We start from the raw sequence: 22,333 nt of genomic DNA on the forward strand, positions 1-22,333 counted from the left end.
GTTTTATCTTAAATTTTGCATGTAACTTAGATATGACAAAAAAAAAATTTATAATGGATCATCTTTTAGCCTTATCTTCAATAATTAGCAATTCCTAAAAATATGGTGAGACATATTGTGCTAAAAGATCATCACTTGTCTTATCTTAAATAAAAGAAGATAAGCCTTCTCTTATGAGTTCTCTCTCCTCCACCTTATCATTTATCCTACGTGGCATCCCTAAAATAGCATCATTGTACATGCCCTTAATCAATCATTCACCATTAATCTCTGTCGTCGACACACAACCTCGTCAGTGTCACGCCTCAACAGTTAGTTAGCTCGTTAATTAAGCACGTAGTACTAAGCACACTCTCTGTGACTCTGTGTCTGTCGATTGTAGTACTAAACTACTAAGTACTTCAGTCGCCATCCTGCAACCCCCGTCCACTAGCTGCTTGATTCCTCTCTTCTTCTGCTACCTCCTTCCAACCACAAGCTCTCTAGCTAGCGAGCTAGCTGCTTCTCTTTATAAAGGCCGTTCCAGAGCTCCGTCTGCCATTCCAGAGCTGCAAGACTGCAAAAGAAATCGCTACCTTTCTGCCTCACTTCTTCTACTTCAGTTGATTAATGGGGATGGGGTTCCCGGCGGCGGTGCACGCGGAGGTGCCAAGGCTGCTGCTCAACCTCCTCTTCCTGCTCGACCACCTCCACCGCCTCTCCTCCTGGCTACTCCGCCTTGTCGGCGTCGGCATACACGACGACCTGAGCCTCAGCTTCGACTACCCCACCGCCTCCGACTTCGCCGACCACCACCACCAACACCACCATGGCCTTGAGCTGGAGCTGGAGAAGCATTCCCCGGCCGTGCGCTTCGACGCGCTCTCCACTACTGGAGACGACACGCTGCTGCTGCCGGAGGGCTGCGCGGTGTGCCTCGGCGATTTCCACGGCGCCACGCGCGTGCGCCGGCATGTCTTCCACCGCGCCTGCCTCGACCGCTGGGCCGCCTACGGCCACCGCACCTGTCCGCTCTGCCGGGCGCCTCTTCTCCCGCCCTTCCTCCTGCCGCTGCCGCTTCCGGCGTCGTGACTCCCCCGCCGGGTGTTGTTTGCACAAGCCGGCGACTGCAGCAGGCGTATCCTGACGAGGGTGTTCTGAATTTGTCGCCTGCGGTTGGGTTTCTATGGAAACCAACCCAACCACAGCACGGGCCAAGGAGGCCATGGCGGTGAGATGTTGAAATATTTTCCGATCGGCCCCTCTTTTCGAGAGATTCTCACAATAAAGACCCCAGGGATGGGGATTAGTTCCTTGTTCAAGTTTCAGTTAATTTGGATTTCACTCAAGTAAGAAATCCATACACCAAGAAGAAGAAGTGGACATATATACATCAGGAAATATATTATATGAAGTAGATAGAGGGGATGAATTTGAATATATGCAGAGATACTTGAGAATATATCTAGATACATATGTGGGGCCTGATGTTGCCACTGTACTGGAATGCAACCAATTATCGTTGGACTTCGTGAGTGTGGAGTCTTCTCACTACCTACGTGAAGCAAATAAGGTGGCTCATGAGTTAGCACAATATTCTTTTAAAGATAATACTTCCATGTTTTGGGATTTTTTTCATCCCTCACTTTATTTCTCACTCCTATGTAAACGATCTTGCTATTAATATCTGCTTTATTGAGTGGTTTTTCACTTAAATAGAGACATTTTTTATTCCATTATGTATTTGTTACCTCATCTGTTAATATGGTAAATAACTTTGTTACATGGAAATGTGTTGACTTAATTATTAATTGGGCTAATACTCAAATAGGAGATAAAATAATTACAGTATTCTACTTAGACTCGTGCATAGTAGAATCCTCCAACAAGATACTTATAGATAAAACAACCACAAAGACATATAAACATGATGTAATACATGTATAATGTCAAGCACATCGCATTGTCATCCATGGAAACTACATCTTTCGTTGTTTCTAAATAAATGGAACAAATTACTCCACTAATGAATGCATGTGCTTTGTAATTTTTTATGCTTCTTTAGATTGAGATCAGCCGGATTTTAAAAAAACTAGACTATAATATGACAAAAGCAACATAATTTCCAATAAAAATAATAATTCACTTTTCTTGTTGCATCTATGAAGATATAAGTTTGTGTATGCCAATAAAAATTCAATTTTTAAGTATTACTAATACATATATGTGGTGAGTATTTTTAAACATAATATAAATACTAGTCAAATTTTGTAATAGAGTGTAATAAAATAAAAATATTTAGTATAAATATGTGATTACGAAATACTACAAGATGATTATGTGGATGTGAAAAGTGTCTTCATGTTTGGTATAATACATGTTAATTATGACATATCCATCTATACCAGCTTCTCCAATGGCTCATCAATAATATTTTTTTAGTCCTGTAATTCAAGACCTTGCATGTTAATTACTTAGTTAACAAAATAATGTTCGATTTACATTTAAAAGTGTGACCATTATGTCTCACATATCATTAGAAGGACTAGGGCGAGCAGGCTCAGGGCTGGTGTTGGGCGAAGAAAATCCATCGTCATGAATGGCTCATATTCTCAAAAAAACTCATTATCTTGTCTCTTTCTGATGGTTAAATAAGATTGATGATTATTTTGGAGGTTGATAAATTTATGGCTTAACTATTTTGGTCAGGCATCGGAGGATTAACCATCGGAATGGTAGCCTTTGATTTATAAATTTGGTTTAAATAGTTCAATGTTAACTTCGAATTTGAAATTACTGAATTTCATAAATGAGGAGGTTTTGGTTAGCAGACCTAGCACTGGCGTTTACCGCAATGAAGTCTCAGGAAGGGCATTTATGTCGTGATTTTCTTTACCGAATTATCGGTATATTTTATCTGATCGTTTTTGTTCTCACAAGCTATTTATTTTGAACACATTCACAAAATACAACACTTAACTTACGTGATTTACAAATCCATATTTTTATCTTGTAGTGTCTTCTAGGACTTTTCAAAGCTAATTTGGATAGCTATATTTTTTCCTAGCAACATGGTGAGTATGGTTCTATGCATGGCCTAGTCTGTGACTTTTGTTGCCAAGTCTCAACTTTATTTTGGTCTATGAAATTAAATATTAATATGTTATATATTAGTTTACCCAGGCTTCATAAAAGTTCTGGCTCCACCTCTAATGCGAGTTGAATCAATAAGCCACCTCGGGAACTAACAATGAGAGGTTGTGTTTACTCCTAGGGGAACAAATGTGTTGTTCTGCATTTGTTAAAAGAAGTAATTTTCCCTTGATGTACCGGTGGCTGCATGGGCCAATGGGAGAATGACCCAACACACACGGTGCATAATTAAAAGACACTAGTCGTCAACCCGTACATCCGCACGGGTTAGCATTATACATAACTACACTTAGTAAATGTTCATGGAAAAAACACTTATTCTACTTGCAATTTTTGGGGCCGGGAAATATACATAGAAAATCATGTTACTCGAAATTATTCGATATATTGGAAATTTAAATAGCATTCCTTCAACCCTTCATAATTATCCAATAAAATGCATATATCGAATTTGAAACGTTGTTGTGTTCTTTTAGGCTATGTTAAAAGTGGATAACTTTTTTGTGATGTCGCCATTTATAATCGGGTGTGTAAAAGAACTGTTTAAGAATTCATCCGATTAATCAGTTAATGGTTTGGTTAATCGCTACTCGTAGGATGACCGAATCGAATAGCGCCTATTCGTCACATTAACTTGTCAGGCCGATTAACTTGCGTGTGAGACCGATTAATAGGTTGTCATGCTGATTAATTTTTGCTGGCCCACTAACTTAGGGGCAAACAAAGCCCAAATTTTTGGCACGTAACCCCTTCCATTCCCCTCTCGCTCCTTAATAGCTAGGGTTCGACCAAATCGTAACATTTTTGGTATATTACATAGTTGAGAGCTTGAGAGTATGGTATAATACCTTAAAAATTAGATATATGTTGACAGATTCCTATTTAATTTACCGATTAATGGTCGACCAATTAATCCAGTTAATAGGCCGATTCACTAATTAATCGCTACTCCTAAGCCGACCAAGCAGCTACCACCAGTTACCTATTGTTGGGGAATGTAGTAATTTCAAAATTTTCCTACGCACACGCAAGATCATGGTGATGCATATCAACGAGAGGGGAGAGTGTTGTCTACGTACCCTCGTAGACCGGCAATGGAAGCGTTGACACAACATAGAGGAAGTAGTCGTACGTCTTCCCGATCCGACCGATCCAAGTACCGAACGTATGGCACCTTCGAGTTCTGCACACGTTCAACTCGGTGACGTCCCTCGAGCTCCGATCCAGCCGAGTGTTGAGGGAGAGTTTCGTCAGCACGACGGCGTGATGACGGTGATGATGTTCTACCGACGCAGGGCTTCGCCTAAGCACCGCTACGATATGACCGAGGTGGAATATGGTGGAAGGGGGCACCGCACACGGCTAAGGAACGATCACGAAGATCAACTTGTGTGTCATGGGGCGCCCCCTTGCCCCCGTATATAAAGGAGGGAGGGGGAGGTGCAGCCGGCCCCTAGGGGTGCGCCTCTTGCCTTGTTGGAGAAGGAAAGGGGAAGGGGGAAAGAGGAAAGGGGGGCGCCCCCCCCCCTTCCTTGTCCTATTCGGACTAGGGGGGAGGGGGCGCGTGGCCTGCCCTGGCCGGCCCTCCTCTTCTCCCTTTGGGCCCATGTAGGCCCATTAACCCCCGGGGGGGTTCCGGTAACCCTCCGGTACTCCGGTAAAATCCCGATTTCACCCGGAACGATTCCGATATCCAAATATAGGCTTCCAATATATCAATCTTTATGTCTTGACCATTTCGAGACTCCTCGTCATGTTAGTGATCACATCCGGGACTCCGAACAACCTTCGGTCCATCAAAATACAAAAACCCTAATTACGATCGTCACTGAACTTTAAGCGTGCGGACCCTACGGGTTCAAGAACTATGTAGACATGACTGAGACACGTCTCCGGTCAATAACCAATAGCGGAACCTGGATGCTCATATTGGCTCCTACATATTCTACGAAAATCTTTATCGGTCAGACCGCATAACAACATACGTTGTTCCCTTTGTCATCGGTATGTTACTTGCCCGAGATTTGATCGTCGGTATCTCAATACCTAGTTCAATCTCGTTACCGGCAAGTCTCTTTACTTGTTCCGTAATACATCATCCCGCAACTAACTTATTAGTTGCAATGATTGCAAGGCTTGAGTGATGTGCATTACCGAAAGGGCCCAGAGATACCTCTCCGACAATCGGAGTGACAAATCCTAATCTTGAAATACGCCAACCCAACAAGTACCTTCGGAGACACCTGTAGAGCACCTTTATAATCATCCAGTTACGTTGTGATGTTTGGTAGCACACAAAGTGTTCCTCCGGTAAACGGGAGTTGCATAATCCCATAGTCATAGGAACATGTATAAGTTATGAAGAAAGCAATAGCAACAAACTAAACGATCAAGTGCTAAGCTAACAGAATGGGTCAAGTCAACCACATCATTCTCCTAATGATGTGATCCCGTTAATCAAATGACAACTCATGTCTATGGCTAGGAAACATAACCATCTTTAATCAACGAGCTAGTCAAGTAGAGGCATACTAGTGACACTCTGTTTGTCTATGTATTCACACATGTATTATGTTTCCGGTTAATACAATTCTAGCATGAATAATAAACATTTATCATGATATAAGGAAATAAATAATAACTTTATTATTGCCTCTAGGGCATATTTCCTTCAGTCTCCCACTTGCACTAGAGTCAATAATCTAGATTACACAGTAATGATTCTAACACCCATGGAGCCTTGGTGCTGATCATGTTTTGCTCGTGGAAGAGGCTTAGTCAGCGGGTCTGCAACATTCAGATCCGTATGTATCTTGCAAATTTATATGTCTCCCACTTGGACTAAATCCCGAATGGAATTGAAGCATCTCTTGATGTGCTTGGTTCTCTTGCGAAATCTGGATTCCTTCGCCAAGGCAATTGCACCAGTATTGTCACAAAAGATTTTCATTGGACCCGATGCACTAGGTATGACACCTAGATCGGATATGAACTCCTTCATCCAGACTCCTTCATTTGCTGCTTCCGAAGCAGTTATGTACTCCGCTTCACATGTAGATCCCGCCACGACGCTTTGTTTAGAACTGCACAAACTGACAGCTCCACCATTTAGTATAAACACATATCCGGTTTGCGATTTAGAATCGTCCGGATCAGTGTCAAAGCTTGCATCAACGTAACCATTTACGATGAGTTCTTTGTCACCTCCATATACGAGAAACATATCCTTAGTCCTTTTCAGGTACTTCAGGATGTTCTTGACCGATGTCCAGTGATCCACTCCTGGATTACTTTGGTACCTCCTTGCTAGACTTATAGCAAGGCACACATCAGGTCTGGTACACAGCATTGCATAGATGATAGAGTCTATGGCTGAAGCATAGGGAACATCTTTTATTTTCTCTCTATCTTCTGCAGTGGTCGGACATTGAGTCTTACTCAACTTCACACCTTGTAACACAGGCAAGAACCCTTTCTTTGCTTGATCCATTTTGAACTTCTTCAAAACTTTGTCAAGGTATGTGCTTTGTGAAAGTCCAATTAAGCGTCTTGATCTATCTCTATAGATCTTAATGTCCAATATGTAAGCAGCTTCACCGAGGTCTTTCATTGAAAAACTCTTGTTCAAGTATCCCTTTATGCTATCCAGAAATTCTATATCATTTCCAGTCAGTAATATGTCATCTACATATAATATCAGAAATGCTACAGAGCTCCCACTCACTTTCTTGTAAATACAGGCTTCTCCAAAAGTCTGTACAAAACCAAATGCTTTGATCACACTATCAAAGCGTTTATTCCAACTCCGAGAGGCTTGCATCAGTCCATAAATGGATCGCTGGAGCTTGCACACTTTGTTAGCTCCCTTTGGATTGACAAAACCTTCCGGTTGCATCATATACAACTCTTCTTCCAGAAATCCATTCCGGAATGCAGTTTTGACATCCATCTGCCAAATTTCATAATCATAAAATGCGGCAATTGCTAACATGATTCGGATAGACTTAAGCATCGCTACGGGTGAGAAGGTCTCATCGTAGTCAATCCCTTGAACTTGTCAAAAACTTTTTGCAACAAGTCGAGCTTTGTAGACAGTAACATTACCTTCAGCGTTAGTCTTCTTCTTGAAGATCCATTTATTCTCAATTGCTTGCCGATCAACGGGCAAGTCAACCAAAGTCCACACTTTGTTCTCATACATGGATCCCATCTCAGATTTCATGGCTTCTAGCCATTTTGCGGAATCTGGGCTCACCATCGCTTCTTCATAGTTTGTAGGTTCATCATGATCTAGTAGCATGACTTCCAGAACAGGATTACCGTACCACTCTGGTGTGGATCTTACTCTGGTTGATCTACGAGGTTCGGTAGAAACTTGATCTGAAGTTTCATGATCTTTATCATTAGCTTCCTCACTAATTGTTATAGGTGTCACAGAAACCGGTTTCTGTGATGTACTACTTTCCAATAAGGGAGAAGGTACAGTTACCTCATCAAGTTCTACTTTCCTCCCACTCACTTCTTTCGAGAGAAACTCCTTCTCTAGAAAGGATCCATTCTTAGAAACGAATGTCTTGCCTTCGGATCTGTGATAGAAGGTGTACCCAACAGTCTATTTTGGGTGTCCTATGAAGACACATTTCTCCGATTTGGGTTCGAGCTTATCAGGTTGAAGCTTTTTCACATAAGCATCGCAGCCCCAAACTTTCAGAAATGACAACTTTGGTTTCTTGCCAAACCATAGTTCATAAGGCGTCGTCTCAACGGATTTCGATGGTGCCCTATTTAACGTGAACGCAGCCGTCTCTAAAGCATAACCACAAAACGATAGCGGTAAATCAGTAAGAGACATCATAGATCGCACGATATCTAGTAAAGTATGATTACGACGTCCGGACACACCATTACGCTGTGGTGTTCCGGGTGGCGTGAGTTGCGAAACTATTCCGCTTTGTTTCAAATGTAGACCAAACTCGTAACTCAAATATTCTCCTCCATGATCAGATCGTAGAAACTTTATTTTCTTGTTACGATGATTTTCAACTTCACTCTAAAATTCTTTGAACTTTTCAAATGTTTCAGACTTATGCTTCATTAAGTAGATATACCCATATCTGCTTAAATCATCTGTGAAGGTGAGAAAATAACGATATCCGCCACGAGCCTCAACATTCATTGGACCACATACATCTGTATGTATGATTTCCAACAAATCTGTTGCTCTCTCCATAGTACCGGAGAACGGCGTTTTAGTCATCTTGCCCATGAGGCACAGTTCGCAAGTACCAAGTGATTCATAATCAAGTGATTCCAAAAGTCCATCAGTATGGAGTTTCTTCATGCGCTTTACACCGATATGACCTAAACGGCAGTGCCACAAATAAGTTGCACTATCATTATCAACTCTGCATGTTTTGGTTTCAACATTATGAATATGTGTATCACTACTATCGAGATTCATCAAAATAGACCACTCTTCAAGGGTGCATGACCATAAAAGATATTACTCATATAAATAGAACAACCATTATTCTCTGATTTAAATGAATAACCGTCTTGCATCAAACAAGATCCAGATATAATGTTCATGCTCAACGCTGGCACCAAATAACAATTATTTAGGTCTAATACTAATCCCAAAGGTAGATGTAGAGGTAGCGTGCCGACTGCGATCACATCGACTTTGGAACCATTTCCCACGCGCATCGTCACCTCGTCCTTTGCCAGTGTTCGCTTAATCCGTAGTCTCTGTTTTGAGTTGCAAATAATAGCAACAGAACCAGTATCAAATACCCAGGTGCTACTGCGAGCTCTAGTAAGGTACACATCAATAACATGTATATCACATATACCTTTGTTCACCTTGCCATCCTTCTTATCCGCCAAATACTTAGGGCAGTTCCGCTTCTAGTGTCCAGTCTGCTTGCAGTAGAAGCACTCAATTTCAGGCTTAGGTCCAGATTTGGGTTTCTTCTCTTGAGCAGCAACTTGCTTGCCGTTCTTATTGAAGTTCCCCTTCTTCTTTCCTTTGCCCTTTTTCTTGAAACTGGCGGTCTTGTTGACCATCAACACTTGATGCTCCTTCTTGATTTCTACCTTCGCAGCCTTTAGCATTGTGAAGAGCTCGGGAATCGTCTTATCCATCCCTTGCATGTTATAGTTCATCACGAAGCTCTTGTAGCTTGGTGGCAGTGATTGAAGAACTCTGACAATGACACTATCAACAGGAAGATTAACTCCCAGTTGAGTCAAGTGATTATGATACCCAGACATTTTGAGTATATGTTCACTGATAGAACTATTCTCCTCCATCTTGCAGCTATAGAACTTATTGGAGACTTCATATCTCTCAATCCGGGCATTTGCTTGAAATATTAACTTCAACTCCTGGAACATCTCATATGCTCCATGACGTTCAAAACGTCGTTGAAGTCCCGATTCTAAGTCGTAAAGCATGGCACACTGAACTATTGAGTAGTCATCAGCTTTGCTCTTCCAGACGTTCATAATATCTGGTGTTGCTCCAGCAGCAGGCCTGGCACCCAGCGGTGCTTCCAGGACATAATTCTTCTGTGCAGCAATGAGGATAATCCTAAAGTTACGGACCCAGTCCATGTAATTTCTACCATCATCTTTCAACTTTGCTTTCTTAAGGAACGCATTGAAATTCAACGGAACAACAGCACGGGCCATCTATCTACAATCAAACATAGACAAGCAAGATACTATCAGGTACTAAGTTCATGATAAATTTAAGTTCAATTAATCATATTACTTAAGAACTCCCACTTAGAAAGGCATCCCTCTAATCTTCTAAGTGATCACGTGATCCAAATCAACTAAACCATAACCGATCATCACGTGAAATGGAGTAGTTTTCAATGGTAAACATCAATATGTTGATCATATCTATTATATGATTCACGCTCGACCTTTCGGTCTCAGTGTTCCGAGGCCATATCTGCATATGCTAGGCTCGTCAAGTTTAACCTGAGTATTCTGTGTGTGCAAAACTGGCTTGCACCCGTTGTAGATGGACGTAGAGCTTATCACACCCGATCATCACGTGGTGTCTGGGCACGACGAACTTTGGCAACGGTGCATACTCAGGGAGAACACTTTTATCTTGAAATTTAGTGAGAGATCATCTTATAATGCTACCGTCAATCAAAGCAAGATAAGATGCATAAAAGATAAACATCACATGCAATCAATATAAGTGATATGATATGGCCATCATCATCTTGTACTTGTGATCTCCATCTCTGAAGTACCGTCATGATCACCATCGTCACCGGCGCGACACCTTGATCTCCATCGTAGCATCATTGTCGTCTCGCCAATCTTATGCTTCCACGACTATCGCTACCGCTTAGTGATAAAGTAAAGCATTACAGCGCGATTGCATTGCATACAATAAAGCGACAACCATATGGCTCCTGCCAGTTGTCGATAACTCGGTTACAAAACATGATCATCTCATACAATAAAATATAGCATCATGTCTTGACCATATCACATCACAACATGCCCTGCAAAAACAAGTTAGACGTCATCTACTTTGTTGTTGCAAGTTTTACGTGGCTGCTACGGGCTTAGCAAGAACAGTTCTTACCTACGCATCAAAACCATAACGATAGTTTGTCAAGTTGGTCTTGTTTTAACCTTCGCAAGGACCGGACGTAGCCACACTCGATTCAACTAAAGTTGGAGAAACTGACACCCGCCAGCCACCTGTGTGCAAAGCACGTCGGTAGAACCAGTCTCGCGTAAGCGTACGCGTAATGTCGGTCCGGGCTGCTTCATCCAACAATATCGCCGAACCAAAGTATGACATGCTGGTAAGCAGTATGACTTATATCGCCCACAACTCACTTGTGTTCTACTCGTGCATATGACATCAACGCATAAAACCTGGCTCGGATGCCACTGTTGGGGAACGTAGTAATTTCAAAATTTTCCTACACACACAAGATCATGGTGATGCATAGCAACGAGAGGGGAGAGTGTTGTCTACGTACCCTCGTAGACCGGCAACGGAAGCATTGACACAACGTAGAGGAAGTAGTCGTACGTCTTCCCGATCCGACCGATCCAAGTACCGAACGTACGGCATCTCCGAGTTCTGCACACGTTCAACTTCGGTGACGTCCCTCGAGCTCTGATCCAGCCGAGTGTTGAGGGAGAGTTTCGTCAGCACGACGGTGATGATGTTCTACCGACGCAGGGCTTTGCCTAAGCACCGCTACGATATGACCGAGGTGGAATATGGTGGAAGGGGGCACCGCACACGGCTAAGGAACGATCACGAAGATCAACTTCTGTGTCATGGGGTGCCCCCTTGCCCCCGTATATAAAGGAGGGAGGGGGGAGGTGCGGCCGGCCCCTAGGGGTGCACCTGGAGGAGTCCTACTGGGAGTAGGACTCCCCCCTCTTGCGTTGTTGGAGAAGGAAAGGGGAAGGGGGAAAGAGGAAAGGGGGGCACCCCCCCCCCTTCCTTGTCCTATTCGGACTAGGGGGAGGGGGCACGCGGCCTGCCCTGGCCGGCCCTCCTCTTCTCCCTTAGGGCCCATGTAGGCCCATTAACCCCCGGGGGGTTCCGGTAACCCTCCGGTACTCCGGTAAAATCCCGATTTCACCCGGAATGATTCTGATATCCAAATATAGGCTTCCAATATATCAATCTTTATGTCTCAACCATTTCGAGACTCCTCGTCATGTCCGTGATCACATCCGGGACTCCGAACAACCTTCGGTACATCAAAACACAAAAACCCTAATTACGATCGTCACCGAACTTTAAGCGTGCGGACCCTACGGGTTCGAGAACTATGTACACATGACCGAGACACGTCTCCGGTCAATAACCAATAGTGGAACCTGGATGCTCATATTGTCTCCTACATATTCTACGAAGATCTTTACCGGTCAGACCGCATAACAACATACGTTGTTCCCTTTGTCATTGGTATGTTACTTGCCCGAGATTCGATCGTCGGTATCTCAATACCTAGTTCAATCTCGTTACCGGCAAGTCTCTTTACTCGTTCCGTAATACATCATCCCGCAACTAACTTATTAGTTGCAATGCTTGCAAGGCTTGTGTGATGTGCATTACCGAGAGGGCCCAGAGATACCTCTCCGACAATCGGAGTGACAAATCCTAAGCTCGAAATACGACAACCCAACAAGTACCTTCGGAGACACCTTACGTTGTGACGTTTGGTAGCACACAAAGTGTTCCTTCGGTAAACGGGAGTTGCATAATCTCATAGTCATAGGAACATGTATAAGTTATGAAGAAAGCAATAGCAACAAACTAAACGATCAAGTGCTAAGCTAACGGAATGGGTCAATTCAATCACATCATTCTCCTAATGATGTGATCCCGTTAATCAAATGACAACTCATGTCTATGGCTAGGAAACATAACCATCTTTGATCAACGAGCTAGTCAAGTAGAGGCATACTAGTGACACTCTGTTTGTCTATGTATTCACACATGTATTATGTTTCCGGTTAATACAATTCTAGCATGAATAATAAACATTTATCATGATATAAGGAAATAAATAATAACTTTATTATTGCCTCTAGGGCATATTTCCTTCACCTATTTCCTTAACAATGTGGAAAAGTAACAATCAAAGTACGAAAAGACTGGTTCACAGAAACAAGAATCTGAAGAAAAAAATCCAGCTACCACCAGAGGAGGAACTCCTTGATGACCAATTTGAGCCTACTGCCAAAGGAGGATCCGAATAAGCCAGTTATTCTCCCAAAGGTCAAGGCGTTTGCTTTTAAAAAGATGGCAGAACTATTCAAGAACTGAAAGAAAGATTTGAAGAAAAAGTTTGTCGACAAAGACAAGACTCCAGAATTCACCGATCAATATGAGATAAGAGATCACTGGCTAGCATTTTTGTCCTACAGATAACGGAGAAGGCTAAGCAAAGGTGACTGATAAACAAGCAAAATGCTGCAAAGAAGCAGTATCACCATGTTATGGGGTTAGGTGGCTACAGCAAAGCATGGCACGTTGGACAAAACTGAGCAAGACCAGCTTGCTAAAGGGGTCCAACCAGCGACATTGCACTGGCTAGATCGGTCAAGGACTTGGTTCTTCGGGGTTGGGGGAACTTTGGACCCAAAAGCAGGGAAGTGTGTTTGGACGAAAGCTCAACTTGGAATACCCATCAAGAAGCTTGAGGAAGCAATCAAGGCAGCGCGGGAAGGGAGGTTCCATCCTGACAGAGAGAAGGACGAGCTGACAGAGGCCCTCGGGAATCATGAACACCCTGGACGAACACGAGGCACATCAAGCTCCGTTCCGTGGGTGCATGGGTTTCCCGGCAACGGTGGTTATAGAAGCCGAGAGAGAAAGAAGAAAGCGGAACCAAGCGAAATGTAGAAGATCAATGCAAGATTAGCGAAACTAGAGGAAGTTGAGAGCCAGCGAGCTACCGGCCAACCATCTCAGCGGCACGAAGATCCTTCATTCGACACTGCCCCCGAAGCTACCCCACCATCTCAGCGGAGAAGCAGCATGGCTTCCACGGAGCTCGTTCAGCCTGATTTCACGGCTCCTGGCTACCCCGTGGATAGTATCATGGAGAATGAACATTGTGTGCTAATGGCGAAATACCATAACCTGACCTTGAAGGTGGCGGTCGGCTCTGTCTTACCTCCTCGAGCTGAGGGAACTTTCCATTGCCGTTCGATTCCACATGGCTTTGCTATTGTCGGGGAGGATGAAATAATGGAGGGATTTGAGGGGCTGGAGCTTGAGTACGCTACAGGTGAAGGGGAGATTCTTCTGGAAAATGCCTTAAAGAGTACCTGTCTATGGAGAAAGGAGAACATCAAGTTTCCAAACTGGGTGCCGCCTTAGCAAACTCAGCCGGATGAGGCCCCTCAGCAGACTCCTCACAGTCCAGCTCAGCCGTCTCAGCTACCTGAGTCGTCTCCGGCGCGTCAGGGGACTCCGCCTCCTCCGGCGAGTCAGCGAACTCTGCCTCCTCCGGTGCGTCAGCGGACTCCGCCTCCTCTAGCGCATCAGCGGACTCGGCCGCCTCAGCAGCGGTGAAAGAGAGCCACAGCTGCTCCGGCGGCTAGCGGGAAGAAATTCAAAGCTGGTCCAAGCCTCAGGGCTCCTCCAAAGTTACCATATGAGAGGACTAACGGGGAAAACAAGGACATCATGGATGCCGAAGTGCAGACCCATTTTGAATGGAAACATCCACCTCCGAAGGAAATAATAGATCCGGTAAAGGCGAAGCACACTCTGGATGCCCTTAAGCGACCACCACCGCCTCCGCTGCAATCCAACTATGACCACTGTATTGAAAAGACATATGATGAAGCGCGGAGATAGGGAAGTACTACCAGTGATGCAAGACAAAGTGGGAAAACAATTCCCCAGCTCGGTGAACATGAGAAGCAATCGTGTCCCCCGCTAAAGGTGTCTAGCGATATCACTAATCATCCGGGGCTAGCGCCCGGTGCCACTCTTGGTGATTACGTGGGTGATGAAGTATAGTTTGAAATGGCTGAGGTAGTAGCGCCCTTTACATATGAGCACGGGAAGCCTCTCGTCAAACCTGATCAGCTCCCACATCTACCAACGATGATGTGAAGATTGCATGAATGGTGCTTGGAAATGTGCAGCAAGGATGGGACCGATAGTATTTTGCTGGGAATTAAAGATGAGCACGACTTCATTGGAGTCGACCTGATGCTTGTTGAATTTGTGGAATTTTTTCAGTTATTAAATCAAGACGCCATCGACAAACAATTCATGACTTGCTATTGTCTGTAAGTATTACTTCTATAAATAAGTCTCCAGCTCAGCTCCTTCATTGCATGTATATATAATTATCCTCACTATATTATGCAAATTGAAGATCATCGAATGCAAAAGAGGATAAATCTATGATATTGGGTTCATTAGCCCAAATACCGTAAATGAATGGACGGTACAAAACAGAGTTGAAGATACTAAGGAAAACTTGCTAAAAGCGTTCCTTCGACATCAAAACAAAAGGAAAATACTCTTTCCTTACAACTTCAAGTGAGTGTTACTAACTTGTGCATATTCAGTTTCGGTTACTCGAGGTTAAGTAATGTAATTGATGAGTTATGCGTGCGTAGGTTTCACTTTGTTCTGCTATCCATTAAGCTTGACAGGGGAGTAGTAACTGTATTAGACTCGAGACGTAAAGATCATAAGGATTATGCGGACATGAGTGCAATGCTCTAGAAGTAAGTTCAATCATTATCGCACCATATCGGCAACTTTCGTTCATTTCCTTATATCAAGTAATCATTTTTTTTGTCGGGCAGAGTTTGGAAAAACTTCACTACAATGGTTCCGGGTCTGACGAAGGAGCTGCGATTTACAGACACCAAAGTAAGTAGTACTAGCTAGTTTCGCGCATCTCTCATTGATTCTAATTTCATCAATAACATTATCATGCTTGATTATCAGTTTGATTGAACTCTATTCTCGTAAAGTGATTGTGGCAGGCAGGCGGAAATAATTTATGTGGATACTACGTTTGTGAGTTCATGCGCCATTCGACCTCTGAGTGGGGCTCCTCCGACCAACAATTTGAAGTATGTAAACAATATTCACAATTTTATTTTATTACCATCAATTGTGTTGAGTTTCATTCATATATAGGTATTGATACCCTTCTTCAAATTAGATGCGGGAAGAACTCCTACCACATGATCGCATACGAGCAATTCAAGAGGAATTGGCGGGATTCTTTTTTGACCACGTCATACATGAAAAGGGAGAATACCATACGGAAATTCAAATGGATTTTTGGTAGATGATGTCAGGGATCGTAAGAGATATTATATTGTATATACTAGAAGAGGCCAAAACATGACATTCTAATTGAGGGATGTACCGAGTTTGTGAACATGTTCAAAACAGAACCATTCATCAAATTTCGGTGTCTGTATGGGAAGAAGTGTGGATCGGATATGAAGTTTCTGGTGTTGCAGAATGCAGTTCAAGCAAAGGTTGATGTTGAGATACTTCGTGCTCCGGTCGATGGCCTCAATCTGAATCTGTATGCGAAGACCAGTGGCTTCAGAGATGTGATCCGCCTCTTTTCTGCAGTTTCAGAATCAGGTTGCAGAATGAGTTCGGTCACAGGAGTGATGAGACACAGTTATCTTATTTTTTTGTATTGAAGGATCCCTGAAAGATGGTTGTTTTTCTCAAGAGCTGTCGTGTTGTATGTGGGAAGGTCGATCTGGTTCACGATATCATGGAACAATGCATGAAGTGGTGCATCTTCATGATTCCACAAAAAAATTCTGTCAAGGTTAGCTCGAAGGCTGTTGAGAGTTGACACGCCGTGGAACACTGAAGACCAGAAGAATCTGTCATTTATTATTAGTACTAGCTATACCCGCGCGGCCCGCGCCCCGTCGACACGGTATGGGTGTATGTACTATTTTTTGGCTCGGTTTTTTTAGTATCTACTTTAAAACGTACACTTGTCTTTTGGAATATTCAGTGCTTATTTCGTACATGGGCCGAAAAAAGGGTAAAGTTCATCTTTTGGAATATCCATTGCTTGTTTTCTTATATGGAATGAAAAGAGGCTGAAGTTTAAAATATTGCGTAGAGTATAAATTGTCGGAAAAGATGTAGGCTAAGAAGGGTGGAACGTTTTAATAGTAACAGTGTTGTATGTTGTGTAATTTGGGGAAAAAATTACAGCCAATTCGCCTCCTTTTTATAGTGTCATAAGAATATAATGGAGGTAACAAATTTTCTAGGGAGACCAAAAATGACGGCCCATTTTTTGTAGAGTTAAACTTGCTAGTGAATTATTTTAGTATAGAAGATAGGTGTGATCTAAAGAAAAAAGTGGTGTTCTTTTTTTTTGCGGGGTAAAAAAGTGATGTTCTTTGGAAGAGAATAACAATGGAATGCATGACATAGAGATGTAAACACTACACTCATGGATAAATGCCTAGTAAAACAGAACATAGATTTGTCCGGTGAGGTAAATATAGCACATTACATGAATAAAAATATATTATTGTTTTGTCATCCTTCACTACTATTAAACAATCCAACAAGAATTTCTTTACGTGCACCCCATAAGCGTACACGGACTCATTACCACCACACGATTAGACCCATCAATCTCAATCTAACAGCTGTCCTTAATCTAATCTGATCCCTGGTGTGCACTTAGTAATTTAACATGACTGACCGCACTCCACCGCGGAGGAAAACACCTCCGCACATAAGGCAGGAATCGATTTCTCCTTATCTCTCTCCGCCAATTGATCTCCTTCCCCACCTTGCACGCCCGATCTCCGTCGCCACCTCCTGTGCCGACCTCAGCTGGTGCTCCTATGCCCCCGCCATGCTGACCTCCGACGGCGCTCCTCCCGTCCTGCACCTCCAACCCCGACTCCGCCGCGCCCAACGCATCTTCACCAGAGCGCTTCCACGCAGAGAACGCCGAGGCGCATGGGGAACCTCCATTGCACTCCCTCCGACGGCCGCCCGACGGTAACCCAGGCACCCAGCTCCTCCCCTCCCTCCTCTTCACCACCAACAGATCCCCCCAACGACAAACCAAGAGGAGGCGGTGGTGGCTGAAACTTCGGATCGCTGATGGGGCACGGAGATCCAACAAGCGGCGGTGACGGCCCTTCAAATTCTGCAGGTATTGCCCCCCTCCCATCTCCACCATGTTTCCTATTTATTTGACTCTCTCTCGAGATGGCGAGGTCCGCCGACGTGGAACTGGTAGCACCCAAGGTGGGGCTTGGTGAGTGCAGACCTCCAATCCACTATAATTAAACACCCAGCACCTCAACCCAGATTGTTTTCATGGCAAATTCAAAGCTTGTCGTGTGTGCATGTAATGCAGGAAAAGGATTAATGGCACACAAGAAGAATTGATCAAACATGCTCTCGGCTTGATGTAAATACTACTTCTAGGCAAGCTTTTGGATGACACCGGTTCATACAACAAGCATGCCAAGCTTCTCAAGACCCAGAAGTTCGCGTCCAAGCTTTGCCACCAGATTAAGTTTTTTTTCATTGTCCAGGTTAGTTAGGTTAGTTTTTTGTTTGTGCCTTATGCCTCCATTGAGTTCTGGCTGATGAGCGTCCAAAGTGGAATTATTATCAAAAGTGGGTTCAAGGTAAACTCTAATTTATTTATTTCTTTGGATTCAGGTGGACATGTCATAGGTGCATATGGGCCTTGATCAAGCCGTTAAATCAACTTCATTTACAAACTGAGGTGAAGGTCAAGTTTTTTAGTAGATATTCTTCAACAAATGAATGATGCTTACTTCTTGCGTCCAAAGATGAATCACTGCTTTGTTGCTTCAAATTAGGCTCGAACCAACCATACCTACAGCAAACACATCATAATTATGAGCTGAATTTTTTTGTGTTCTATTGATTTCCATAACATGTTGTTTGAGATTGTTGTTGCTAATTCTTTGACATTGATTTTCATAGCATGTCGTTTGACACCGTCGGCCTCGCAAACCAACCATACCTACAGTAAGCACATCGCTATTATTATCTGAATTTTTTTATTCCATTGATTTTCATAGCATGCTGTTGGACATTGATTTTGCTAAATTTTTTGACATTGATTTCCATAGCATGCTGTTTGACACTGTCGGCCTCGCCAGTGAGAGTATCGAGGCTTGATTGCTTCCAAGCACTCAGCTGTGGTGAAATAAGTGAGCTTTTCTTTGATTTGTTGGCCCTGCATTTTGGGAGCAGATACTTGTTTTTGGAGCATTCTTCTTCTAGGAATTATCCGAACCGGCTTTGGAACATCCTTGGCTTCCCTGCGGCCTCCAGGTTTTTGTGTTTTCCATATTGTTTAGTTTGCAAATCTGTAGCGAATTGTCATGCACCCTCCTTGGTTTTGGTTGCTTCAATTGCTTGTGTTTGCTGCAGGATTTGATACTGTTCAGGTCTATATTGGGAAGGGAGTTGGTGTAGTATGTGCACCTACTACAGTCATAGAGTGCATATTTAGTCCGTTAGAGGTCCATATTAAGTTGGGTTTTCCCATTGGGGGTTGATGTGTTCAAATTTTTGCAGAACAGGTATAGGTTTCTTGATGTCTGATGTTGTGCCGTCGTGATCTTTCAGATCTCAGGTAAAGATTTAACTCAGGCATGTATTTTAATGAAATTTCATTTATTTTTTACTATTTAGCTCAAGATTGGTATAGTAGACAGAGGGAGTAGCTTTTTAGGTTTTGTTTCCATATATATAATTCCTGCCATTTTCTATGGGTGTACTGATGTTTAGGCCAGGTATCTGTGGATACAAGTAATGAGAATTGGCGGCGCAAGAAGAATGCACAGGTAGTTGAATATCATATGCTTGAGGATCTCCAAACACATTTGATATTTTCAGGTTAGCTACTTTGTTTAAAAACACATCAAATGGTGCCGTGTATTGCCAAGGATCATAGCAAGGGCTTTTTACAGTTCTATGAATACCAGGTCTTGTGAATATTTTGGAGTTGCTGACCTAAACAGCCTGTATGATTAATGTAAGCATGTTCTTTCGTCCAAAAAGAACTACAATAAACAGTATTGCGCAGCGTCCGGTAAACAGTATCTGCTTAGGTCTAGCACAACAAATTAACCGGACAAGCCCTAAGTTATCCCAATAAAATGTCATCCATTGCAGCTATAGATTTTGTCTGCATGTGAAATTTCATGTCTTATTGTAACATTGGCCGAGACGTGCATTGCACGTGCACATTTACTAGTAATACTAAGTCGACAGTCTTACGTCCCGTTGCCTCCCTCCTGGTAGTGCCTGTGCTTGGGCAAGTTTGTTGGAGTTTGACGCTGTTGGCGGGGCGATGGGCGGTGAGATTGAGATGTGCATTTCGAGTCTTTCAGAGAGAATCTACCAAAGGATTAGACGCATGAAAAAAAGATGAGCATGCATGCAGTCAAATCGATCCCTGCCGCTGCATCCCATACTCTGACAAATCACCGCTCAATGAAGAGGACAGAACATGTGTTTGACCAAATAGCCAAATCGAGAAGAAAAATGCAACGCACACACACCACTGGTACCTCGCCATATCCCCAGTAATACCATTTGTCCATTCAGTATTAATGCGGGCAGTAAAACGACTCCAAAAAAAATTGAATGAAAGGGGGTTGCCCCCCCTGCCCCATTTTATTGAAGCAGAACGCAACCATCACAGACTACAAAGTTATGGCATCGAGGACCATACAGAGCATCTAGCTCAGAAGATAAAGGCTACAGCTAAACAGAATAAACCAAGTCCAGGACATAAACTTGTCCACAAAGCAAGGCCCAAAGACTAGCAAGAAACAGGAAAGCGAGGAAGATCGGGGTAGTCCGTGCTTCATCTTCTCCAGCACCTTGATTGTTCAGTTGGTCTCCCCCAGCCTCATTTCCAAGCGATCCGGAGAAGTTCCCCACGCCGTTTGTCCAGCAGCAGGATACATCGTTGCAGCAGAGTTGCTTGCCCATCGTCGCGGAGGACTTTTCACTGGTGTAAGTAACAGTTTAGTTTTGCAAGAATGCATTTCACACTTCTTCATTTGTGCCCCTGAAAACAAAATTAGTTTCCCAGTCTCCATAAGCTCCACAAGGTAGCAGTAGTTGTCAGATTCAAAATAGCTTTTTCTTTATGCATCTGCCAGAAGGCCATAACTCTTTCAAAACAAGATATGTTATCAATGTTAAAAATTTCTATCACAAGGTTCCAAACTTGCTAGGCACCACACAGTCAAACAGCAGGTGTTGAACAGTTTCAGGTTCAGAGCAAAATAAACAAGAAGGATCTTCCAATTCCCTTCTCTTCACAAGATTATCTCTAGTAAGTATTTTATTATGAATACAAAGCCATAGAAAAATATGTATGTTCTGTGGACATAGGATTTTCCACATCTTTGTACTAACACTAGAAGCTATTCCACCAAAATTGATATGTTTGTAAAAAGAATTAACTGAAAAATCCCCACTAGGTCCTAGCCCCCAAATGGGGGTGTCCATTTCATGTGATGGAGGGCATTGTTTGATCAAACAAACAAGTTGATCCCAACGATTCATCCCCTGCATGTCCACACATCTCCTAAATGTTAACTTCAGATCATTACCATCCCATACTTGGGCTATAGTACTATCAACCTAGTTACAAATACAAAATAGGTCCCAAAACTACACTTTAAGGAAACAATCCCCCACCCACACATCATGCCAAAAACTAATGAGTTTTCCATCACCCACTTTCCATTTATAAAAAGTTTTTGCTGCTGCCATTGCCCAAGTAATGCTCTTCCAAAAGGTGAAGCCCCCTTCACTTTTAGCCCAGAGGAGATTTGGGGAATTAATTCTATATTTATAGAGGAAAAGTTTAGACCAATCAGAGTCAGGATTATTTAAAAATCTTTTACCCCAAGAAGCTAATAATGCCATGTTATATTCCTTAATATTGGGAACCCCCAAACCTCCAAATTCCTTCCTCCTAGTAATTAAGCCCTAATTAGCCAAGTGGTATTTGTGTTGATCACCCATATTCCCCCAGAAGAAGTGAGCCATCTGTGAGCCAAGTGGTACTTGTGTTGATCACCCATATTGCCCACTTAGGAAACTTGATCACAGACATCAAGTAAGCAGGAATGCTAATAACACAAGCACACCTTTTGGAGGTTTGGAGGAGGAGTTTGCGACTCCAAAAAAATCAGAAAAAAAAAAGAATCTGACCTAGAAATAGAGAACCAAGGATTAGAATGACTCAAGGCAAACTAAAACTAATCAGAAACAAAAACGGTTGGATTGCATTATGGCGGAGCGAGCAAGCCGGCTCGCACTGTCCGGATTGACTGGTTCTTTCCTCCCCCGGCACCGAGGCCACGACACGCCGCTCGCGATCTGGAGGGACGCGGCTGCGACAGGCACGTGCAATGCTGCTTGGAGCCCTGCATGGAAGCCCAAGGGCCAGCACGACGTCCATGGTTCAGCAGTAAATGTGTATAGAAACCAAGCTTTAAAATATCGGATATCGGCTTCGTATCGATTTGGCTTTGACATATCGGATGTCGGATATCGGGTAATATATTGGACGATATGTAGATATATCGGCGAAAACATGTGTAGTTGTTTTTTGTTATTCTTTTTTAAAACATTTAT

The 22,333-nt window shown here is 43.1% G+C and overlaps 1 protein-coding gene across 1 annotated transcript; it reads left to right on the forward strand.

The window, feature by feature from the left end:
- Positions 1–414: 414 nt before the first annotated feature.
- Positions 415–1,629, forward strand: LOC125529580 (brassinosteroid-responsive RING protein 1). Its single transcript, XM_048693988.2, has one exon. The coding sequence runs from the start codon at positions 610–612 to the stop codon at positions 1,069–1,071; it is 462 nt and encodes a 153-aa protein (XP_048549945.2). The 5' UTR covers positions 415–609; the 3' UTR covers positions 1,072–1,629.
- Positions 1,630–22,333: the final 20,704 nt, after the last annotated feature.

This window comes from Triticum urartu, chromosome 7A (genome assembly GCF_056163025.1).
Source record: "Triticum urartu cultivar PI428250 chromosome 7A, HENAU_Tu73, whole genome shotgun sequence".
Lineage (NCBI taxonomy): Eukaryota > Viridiplantae > Streptophyta > Magnoliopsida > Poales > Poaceae > Triticum > Triticum urartu.